This window comes from Xyrauchen texanus, chromosome 3 (genome assembly GCF_025860055.1).
Source record: "Xyrauchen texanus isolate HMW12.3.18 chromosome 3, RBS_HiC_50CHRs, whole genome shotgun sequence".
NCBI lineage: Eukaryota > Metazoa > Chordata > Actinopteri > Cypriniformes > Catostomidae > Xyrauchen > Xyrauchen texanus.
In genome coordinates this window covers 38,563,106-38,573,674 of record NC_068278.1, presented here as the reverse complement: position 1 = coordinate 38,573,674, position 10,569 = coordinate 38,563,106, and the positions used below count along the sequence as shown (strand labels likewise).

Below are 10,569 nucleotides of genomic sequence, written 5' to 3'. Positions count from 1 at the left end.
AAATGGAATGTGTTCACTGATTGGTGTCTTTCACTTAGAAAAGATACAGTAAACTGCAACATACATGAAATTCTCATATTTCTTCAAGAGTGATTGAAAGCAGGACTCACTCCATCAATGCTCAAAACTTATGTGGCGACTATATCTGCGTATTACACACCAGAAGCCGGCGCCACTATAGGCAAGCATAATTTAATCATAAAGTTCCTTAGAGGAGCAAGACGATTAAATCCACCACGGCCAGCTACAGTTCCGACTTGGGACCTAACTTTGGTCCTAAAAGCGCTCGCAGGGCCCCCTTTGAGACTTTGGACTCGTTTATTTGTGCATGCTCTCCATTAAGACTGCATTACTGCTGGCTCTTTCCTCAGTAAAACAGGTCGATGACTTACATGCACTATCAATTGACAATTCATGTCTGGAGTTTGGTCTGGGTTTTTCAAAAACCACTGTCAAACCCAAAAAAGGCTATGTGCCTAAGGTTCTAACCACGCCCTACAGAGCACAGATAGTTCTTTTTAATTCAGATGAGGAACAATCATTGCATTTGTTATGCCCTGTGTGGGCGCTACATGCATACTTTGAGTGCACCTGCCAGTCCAGACTGTCTGTTTGCCCAACAAATGTTTTGCAGCAGGATGGTCTTCTCAAAACACATTTGCAAGGTTTTACAACCTAGAAGTAACGTCTCTCTCTCCTCATAAGTCCACTCTTTTTAGAGCGCTTTCTATTTCGTTGGCCAAATGTATACTTGTGCCCCTCCCCTTAAGTACGGGCTCTCTATCATTTACACAACTGCCTGCATTCAGGTCAGTGTAATTTACCATGAAGTCACAAGCACTTTCAATATAAATAAAAATAAACTCCCTTCTTGACTGGGTTCATGAAGGGGTTAATTTTAATATTATATGACTGTAGGTCATATATTCATTCTGAGTGCTCCCCTCCTGGCACAACATGAGGGTCTCTCACAAGACTCAGAGTTCTTCTGAGGTTCGAGGGATGTGCTCATCCCTCAGTCAGAAAATTCTGAGGAATGGTGTTTGTGCACCTGCTTTTATAGTGGACAGCTTTCTGCCTAAAAGGGTGTAGCTCAAACACCATAGCCAATATTAGAATATTGGCATTATTGTAAAGAGGTTTCAATTAGGTCGTGTGGAAGGACATCTCCCCATATGTGTTTGCATGCATTGTCTCATTCCCCACGTCTTAAGGAACCGAGGTTACATACATAACCAAGACATTTTTCTCTGTGCTCTTTGTGAGCAACTTTATATGAAACACCCACATTCATATAATAACAAGGGGCAATGTAGCTATGGCTTTATTCCAATTTTGTGGAGACAGTTTTTGCCAACGTCCCAGTGACACAATTTTTTTGCTGATAATATTCCAGATTAGACAGATCCTTGGTTAGTATGTCCTGCTTTTGAACTTGTAAACCACCAAATAATCATTGAAAACTTGATAGAATATGGAAATACAGAAGATTTGAATAAATTAAGCACGCAAACACCATTCCTCAGAATATTGTTCCTTCAGGACAGCGATTCCTCTTTCGTCTCGTCTAGAAGCCTTCTACTACTTTAACATCGACATACATGAGTCAGCGGGCAGTATCTTCACGACAATGTACCCTGCAGTGTTCCGGCAAACATTTACTCTGCCTTGCCGCTTGATGCTTCGGTGGTGAATGGGCCACTTCACTTGGGAGCACATGAAAAGCTGAATACTACTTCTATTAAAATGAATATGAGAAATTGGAATGCCCAAAGGTTAACTAATCAGTTTTACTAATTTGGGGAATTTGTCACCAAATTTTGCGATTTTTCTCATCGTTCCTGTGACGTTTAATTATGTTTTGCGACATGGAGCTATTATGGCTATATTTAAATATACCTGCCGATTTCTTTTGGCCGATTTTGGGCAATTCAATTATTAAGTCATACTATGTGGTAAGAAGTCAGATCTAACAAAATATGCATTGACCACTATACATATGTGCAAAACCCTTTTTTGTTCAAAAGCAGGTGTGTATGTGGACTCATTTGCATCACTTCAGAATTTGTCTGTTGCTGAGACTGAATGGTCCTTAGCCCCTTTACATTGCTGAACATGGTCTGAAAAACGTTGCTGCTGTCAAATTACACACTCAAACGCACATGATGTATGAGGTGGTCACACGAGGAGGCACGGCGGGGTCACAAGGTCGAGCAGGTTAAATTTGAGGTGGGCCTCATGCCCCTCAATCTCCATGCAATGTGTCTATGCCGATACATTATGTGCACGACTCGTCTCGTTCAGCAGATCTGATGTTGGGGATGATAACAATGTCATGTTTCTCACTGCATCTGGTGAGTGGTCAGTGGATGATGCTACCACCCCTCCCCCCAGCGAGAGTGAGGAGTGTGTGCACCACTGATAAGGAGATGCTTCTCGTCCTTTCAAGGGTGGTCGAAGAGTTCGATATCGAGTGTTTTCCTTCAGAGGAACCTATACAATCTCACCTTAATGAATGGTTCCTGCAATCCGGACACCATGAAGCAACTGCGTCTCATAGATCTGCCCCATTCTCCCCTGAAGTTAAAAAAAATCCAGGCGCGTGCCCTGTTCAGCTCGCCTGAGTAGCGATTACATCCTTTCTCATGTGGAACTGTGGAGGAGGCAGTAGCGGCACACCTCTGCCCAGCGAGTAGCAGGGTGTGGAAATCACGCCCCATTCATTCTTCCAAGCCCTGACATCTGCACTGGCTGCAAGAGCATACTCCGCAGCAGGCCAAGCTGATTCAGCACCACGTGATGGTGGTGCTCCAGGTATTTCAAGCCAAGCCCATCAAGAAAATGGACGAGCAACGCTATGCTCCAGAGACATTCAAAGCTTCGCACCGCTATGGATTTGGCGCAGTACACAAAGAAAGTCACTGTCAAAATCTGCTGTCAAATTACACACTTTGTCGGTGAGCTTGTTTGTGCCCAAATTATATTCTTTTTATAATATATGTAGGTCTGTATATAGTGAGTTTTCTTATTTAGTTTTTATTTGTGAAAAATGTTAGATATGGAAAATTAATGTGGTTCTGGAGATTTTCAGAGGGAGGAGTTTGGCAACACTGCAACGAATATAGAAAGGAAGTCCCGCCTTTCCTTTCCTTTTATTTTTCCTAATTACCTTTAAGACACAGACATTGGCTGTCAATCAACTTTGAATGAACATATGCATTAGCTATACATGCTAATGTGTTTTTTAGCATAATCTGAGGTAAAGAAGCACAATTTATGATACCAGTGTTGTCAGATTTTACTGCTGATTTGAAGTATGTTCAAATGATTAATGTCTGCCAAATGATTAAATGTAAAGTATGTTCTCTGGTATTTCCCCATTCAAGTAGATAGGAGCTGCACTTGTACACTGCTTGTTTACATAGAAAAATAGCTGTAAGAGAGCGCTCCAAAGATGGCTACAATGGACTGACTTGCTAAAAAGACTTTGATACTACTCAATCTGTGGACACTTTCTCTCATAGATTCAATGAATCATGGCTGACAGGTAACAGTGAATTTCTACAATGGCATCGGTCACTGAGAACTATTGTGTTTAAATTATGCTGCATCCACACCCCTAGGTGTCAGTGTAAGTCCAAGACAACATATTCAAAAAAATTCTGATTGCACCTTTAATCAGTTGAGTGGTTTCAGCAACAAAAATTCTACAAGCCTGAAAACATGTTACCGTAAAATATAACCATCAACATCTGAAATATCATTAGTTGTTAGTAGTAATTATAAACCCAATAAATCATTGTTTCTTAAAATTTTTGTTAATGAGGAACTAGCATATATTACAACTTTATTGAAATATGAAGAGGCCATTGCTGAATAATGTTGCTTTTACAGTGGCAATAAGTAGCACTTGCTTTTGGATACACAATTTTCAGAATTCAAGATAATATTAATAAAAAAGAAAAAAAGCAGATCTTGGCAATTTGAAGAAATTTCTTCATTTAAGCTTCTAGAAGAAATTATATATTTTGCAGATTTAATCATAACTGAAAAGTGCTATAATTCCTCCAAAACTTGCTAAATTGTTAAAATAAAAGCATGTGGCTTTAAACATACAAATACAGTAAAGAGTAAAAAAAATATCCAAAAAGTGATCGAAGTAAAAAAATATCTGTCCTTCAAATTTCTTAAAATAGTGTTCATTTTAATTGGCAGATCTTGACTGATGTTCCAACCCCAAAACCAGGATAGAGGGGCTCAGTAAATGTGGCCTCAAAACGATACAGAAGCGTCATAGTCTCACCAATGCTATAGAAGGCCAACACCCCTGCGGGATGGTCCAGATAGACCCCGATCCTTGAAGAGTGAGGGCCACTAACAGACTTGTCTACTCTGTCATGCCAGGCAGAGTACCCTGAGTCAGAGCAGAGGAGGCTCCAAGACTTATCGTTGTAGCCCAACAAGCACAGGGAACCTTTACCCTTACGGCTAATGCCCCGATAGGCTACTCCAATCGAGAATTCCCCACTCCACTCAATCTCCCAGTAGAAGCGGCCACCTGACAAAGCCTCACGACAGAGCACTTGGGCAAAGCTGTCGAAGCGCTCTTGACTATCAGAGTATGGCTGGAGGTCTCGGGTTCTAATCACCTTCTTGTTTCCTTCCGACAAAAACAGCTCCTTATGCGCGGTGTGGTGGTCTAGTTTGAGCTGACAGTAATCTGGAGATGGACACAAAGATACAGGAAGCATTAATGTGTTGGTAAGAACAGATGTTTGGATTTATATCTCGTTGTATGTTATTTCTTATTTAGTTAGGAATAACTAATAGTTTTGGATTACAAAAATCGTGATTGTCAGATACTTACATTTTAGGAATTCAGTTCTGCTTCTGGGTTCTGCAGGAGGTGCACTATCCACTGTATGGACTTCTCTAACTGAACAGTAAGAAAAACACACACATTAGCATGTCATATTTATGTTATCTTGTATTTTCTTTAAACTGTCATCTTAGTTCATCACCATGCCTTACCTCTGATGCCTTTTTCCTTTGTGCGATTCTCCAGAGTGTACACAGGTACTTCATTCACTAATAATGAATATAAAATAAGAAATAAAAGTACACGTCAGTAAAACTTGATTTACAATACATTTCTTGAGTAAACATGAAATGCTAGATTTATGCCAGCAGAAATAAGGCACAAAATCCTATTGTTTGAAACTCTCTCAAAATAGAATTGCTATAGCTTCTTGCTTCATCCAATCAGAAGAGCTCTTTTGTTTATCATTTGCAGGTTTCTCAGTGAATGAGAAACAGAGTGGAGGAACTGTAAGCTCGGTTTACGCTAGGCCCGTTTGAGATGCCAAACGCCTCGCCTTCAAAGTAGACTAAAGCAGGCTGGTGCAATCAGGGGAGGAATGAAAAAAGAGCTGTCAAGTCGGACAGATCTCAGAGTGGATTGTCACTACGAGATCAAAGGTAGATATCGTGGGATTCACGTTCATGTGCTTTGTTGTTAATAAAGTGAAAGCATATTTAAATGCTTTTGCTTTTAAATGACAATCAATATGATGAGCAAAACAATTAATGTACCTGTTATTTAATTCCCCCCATAAGATGTGTCTTTCCATCCATTTTCTGTTTAATAAATACATGTATTTTAGAGATTTCAGATATACAATCACATATCCCATACAGAGAGTGTACTGTCAGAGTGCTGGGAGTATTCACATGTAATAATTTATACACATAAAAACATGATATTACAGATAAAATATCCAACACCTGTCGGTGACCACCAGTGATTGGTTCTGCACAGAACTTGCTCATCTCAAATTAGCCTACTCTGAATATCATCTCATGACTTCCTTGCTAACTGTATGTACTGTACCAGGGTCAGGAATTTTCAGAGGTATTTGTTTTACTTTGCAAGGGCATTTCTTTAACCTTATAAAATGACTCTGTTTCATTAAATCAGCATAAGCCAATATTTTCAGGGCTGGGTATTAGCACTGATTTCCAAATGTAATTTGATTCAATTAGATTCCAATTTTTTATTTAATATCAATTAATTTGAGAATATTGAAGTTAAAGTGTCAACAGGCTTGGTTAAGTACATATTGCCTGATCTCTTAACTGCATAATATGCATTGGGACTGAAACACATTCAGGCTAACTCATAGGCTAACTTTTTTGCTCATTCATGTATTTACAAAGAATTTGGCGATTAAGTTAACAGCCTACAAAACTAATAGAATGCAGCTATAAGTAGTAATTATTTAATTAAATATTTAATTAACAGATTAATTAATATATTAATTATGAAAATTATAAAATAGTTTTTGCCCTGAGCCCCTGCTAATTTCCAACCATGTGCTCTATAGTCATGGGTAACAGATGAAGAGTTATTTTCAGGCGAATCAGGGCTGACTGTCAAAGTTAAAGAATGAACTATTTATTGGAATTTGGGATGTATCAGATTTTCTGATTGCCAATAGATTATACTCTAATGTCATGAATCTAAAGTGCAAAGAGTGCACAATCAGAGAGCATTGGTAAGGGTATTTTAAATGAAACTGTGGTCAGTTTTACACTTCATTCACAATTTAATTTCATATATAATAGCAGGCAATGTGCTCAGATTAGCAAGCAAGGGCTGCATCATCCTATTACCATATATGTGCCTGGTATGTGGAAAAATCTGTGTGCTGACCTGATTTTGTGACCTTTCGCAGTTCCTCTCTGCCCAGCTCCTCCAGTCTCTCTTTGATCTCAGCCACAGCTTTCCTTGCAGCACTGAAGGAGAATTCAGGATTCAGAGACACTCTGGGCAAAAAGCCATCATCAGTCGGGGTGCAAAGATAATTGAAATTCTGTTGAAAAAGAGAAAAAATCTTGTCAAGTCAGGTAATGTTTTATTTCTGGTGCTTTTCCCAATGCATGTTGTTTTTTCTGCTTTATAGAAAATAGGACCTTTCAATGAGGAAGTCTAAGGTGAATGTGGCAAAACATGTATTTCCTAATAGTTCATTCAGACTGAACGTGTTTGTGCGTTAAAATAAGCTAGATGCAGGGCAATGAATAGAACTGACCGCAGATGTCTTGATAAGTTTTTTAAAAGTGAAACGGCATCTTGAAACACGCGGTGCTCCAGCGCAAGACCTTCATCTAGCCAATGTTAAAGGAATATTCCGGGTTCAATACAAGTTAAGCTCAGTCGAAAGCATTTGTGGTATAATGTTGATTACCACAAAAATCTATTTCAACTCATTTCTTGTTTTCTTAAAAAAAAAAAACATACAATGGAAGTGAATGGGGCCAATTATTGGAGTTTAAACAGAAATGTGAAGCTTATAATTTTATAAAAGCACCCCAATCACTTCCATTGTAAGTGCCTCACTGGAACCCAAATTTTTTGCTTTTTTTAAAGAAAATGAGGGACAAGTCAAAATATTCCTTTAACAAAGAAAAATTATGTATACAAAAACAGCAAAAAACATGTTTTATGTAAACACCTCCTAAACAGTATCTACTTTCCAATAGTAAGGACTGGAGAATCCTACAGTACCTGCAAGAAGTGGATATGATCCTCAGTGCTGTAGAGCTGTTTGAGTCCAGTCTCTTTCTTTTTTAGCTCATCAATCTCCTGCTCCAGTCGCTCCATCAGCCCCTCTGCCTGATTGAAAGCAGCCTTCTCATTGATGTTGATCAGTTTGGTGACCTCTGACCTCATCCTCTCAATGGAGGTGATCATCTCGTCAAACATCTTCTTGCTTTCAGTCATTGCTCTTTGTGCAGAGCTCTGCAATGAAAACCAATACAAATTTTAGGGTGTAAGATCACTGCCATTTATTTCAGCACACTCGGACATTGTCTCTTTTTTAATGTGCAGTTTTTTTCTTAAAAGAATAGCGTTATAGCTCATTATAATTACACAATCTGCTACTGCAGCTATATGTCAGCACATATCTAAAGTACCAACATCTAGATTGCTCTATGAAGAACAAAAGATCCATTATGGCCATCTGATTTGTTCAAATGTGAATTTGATAGGAGCAGTTAGGATCGATTTGAACGGTTACATTTGAGTCTGAAACATACTTTCAGAGAATCCACAGCTGTCTTCAGTTCCTCCAGTTCTTTGGTCCTCTGCTGGCATTTCTGTTTGATCTCTGCCTGAGACACTCCAAGGAGTTTCTGTCCTTACACAAAATGATAAAAAAGAAAACATACCTCAATCGCTGTTGACATTAGTAGAATTTTTATACAAATATTTTTTGTTGTTGGTCACTTTCTTCATGGCAATGTTTACTTATTTCCACTCTAGTAAATAATCTCGTATGTTAAATATATGTTGTACGTTTTCCCAGAATTCAAGAATCAGCTTCACATGGGTTTCTTTATTTTTGAAAAGAGAGGGGAATGTTAATCACGCCAGGAATGTAAAACTCCTTGGAGGAGAGACGTTTCTAGGTGCACATGCTTGATTCTTTAGGAAAATAGAAGGGGGCTTTAGAGCAACCCCTTGCCAAGCTCACCGAACCATTCTTCAAGATAAGCTTGAAGGAATGTGAAGAATCTGGGGAGGGGGTGAATAAAAGTAGCCTTGGAGTCTGTTTTGTGCCATGGGAGATGGGGCTTAAATTTAGGATTCCCTGTGTTTAACAGAACAAACAAACCACATGCAATTAGTGCATGCTATAAGTATTAGATTACAGATACAATTTTCTTAACAGGACCCATGACAGGTTAATCAAAACAGTACAAGAAACACAGCCATTCTTCTCCCTCCTTGCTTGAGCACAGATATATATATATATATATATATATATATATATATATATATATATATATATGTATGTATGTTGTTCAGTACAAATGAATTGAAGGAAAAGCTTTGAAATCATTTGAAGATCTTCCTTCTGTTCTGTGGTTTATATTGATGAAACAGTAAACATCAATGCAGTATCTATAGATAGATTTCAGTGATATCATTGTTATTATCATCACCGTTACTTTATATAGTGACTCAGGATAATAATATTTTCAGGAATTCATTGGACAAAACAATGTCAAGTAAAGAGTTTGAAGTGGCAGCTGTCCACATTTCTTTCAGTTATACTTATCTGCTGAGGTTTATGATGACTTTAGTGATAGGTCAAGGTACAAAAAGCACTGCTCTATTTTTCTCTCTCAATGTGTGTGTGGGAGGGGGGTGATTTTCTCAAACTCACATTCCTTCATGGGACCTGCCTCTCCCTATACCCGAATCCTGACCTGCCCTGTTTCTCATCTCATAGCCCAGAACATTTATTTTTCTCACAGCAAAAACAGATTTTTCCAGAAAGCAGGCCAGGTTAGAACAACTTTTAAGTCATGTAATCTCTTCAGTTGCACATTGTAAAACAGCACACCCTGTTGTTTGGCTCCCATACCTTTGAGTTATATTTGAAAATGATATCTGGATCAAAGTTTCAGTTACTGTTTGACTAATGTCCCCCCAACCCCAACCATGTCCATCATTTCTATCTATTTAATCATCATCTCCTCCCCTTGTAATGCATATTTCCTCATCAGATCTTTGTAATGATCTGGTCCAGCTTGTTTGCGATAGCACAGAACCAGTTTTACAGTGTATCTTAAAAACACTCATATTATAAAACCTAAAATTTAATATATTTAAATGATATAATCATATACTTGACCACACAATCACCACTGTAGCCTCTCAGTAAGCCAGAAGTTACACTTTTGTAAACAAACATACTAGTTTAAGACAGTTTATTCTTATTAAGTGTTTTACAGGGAGCTTTATTTACCTGTTTTTCACCTCTTTCTGCTTCGGCTGAGACAATATCATGCCCCTTGTGCTCACTGACAGTACAGAGGGCACAAATACACATCTGGTCCGTGCGACAGAACAACTCTAGGCTCTTCTGGTGGTGTGGGCAGATCTTACGGTCCAAGTTCCCTAGCTCATCCACCAGCTTGTGCCTCTTGAAAGTAGCTGACTCGTAGTGGGGTTTAAGGTGTTTTTCGCAGTAAGAGGCAAGGCAGTTCAGGCAGGACTTGACAGCCTTAAGCTTTTTGCCAGTACAGTAGTCGCAAGGAACATCCCCAGGGCCAGCAAAGCTTCCATTACTGGGAGGCATCAAATTGAGGTTCAAGCCCGTCTTCTTGATCTTCTCGGCAACTTTGGTGAGAGTAGCATTTGGCCTCAGCACAGGTCTCTGGGTGAATGTGATCCGACACTGGGGACAGATGTAGATGCCAGTGTAATCTGCCTCATTCCAGTAGCCACTAATACAGTCCATGCAGAAGCTGTGACCGCACGGGATCGCCACTGGGTCCTTCAGGAGCTCCGTACATAGTGGGCAGCTGAAGTAATCTGAAGACATTTGATCAGCCATAGTTTTTCCAGCTGATCTATTCACAAACGGCTGAAATATCTGCAAGAGAGAACGAGGACAAAGAAGCCAAGCTCTGCCTGGCGTGTGTTTTACTACAGACAGCCTTGAATTTCTGAATTTCACAGGTTACTAATTAAAAGAAGCAAAGCCCTCCCCTTTG

General features: G+C 39.1%; 1 protein-coding gene across 1 annotated transcript; it reads right to left on the bottom strand.

The window, feature by feature from the left end:
• Positions 1–3,648: 3,648 nt before the first annotated feature.
• LOC127626263 (tripartite motif-containing protein 16-like) lies at positions 3,649–10,569 on the bottom strand. Its single transcript, XM_052101940.1, has 7 exons — positions 9,819–10,569; positions 8,101–8,196; positions 7,568–7,801; positions 6,713–6,872; positions 5,032–5,088; positions 4,868–4,936; positions 3,649–4,720 (listed from the first exon to the last, which is right to left on the bottom strand). Exons 1-7 carry the CDS (start codon positions 10,407–10,409, stop codon positions 4,200–4,202), a joined length of 1,728 nt encoding a protein of 575 aa, XP_051957900.1. The 5' UTR covers positions 10,410–10,569; the 3' UTR covers positions 3,649–4,199.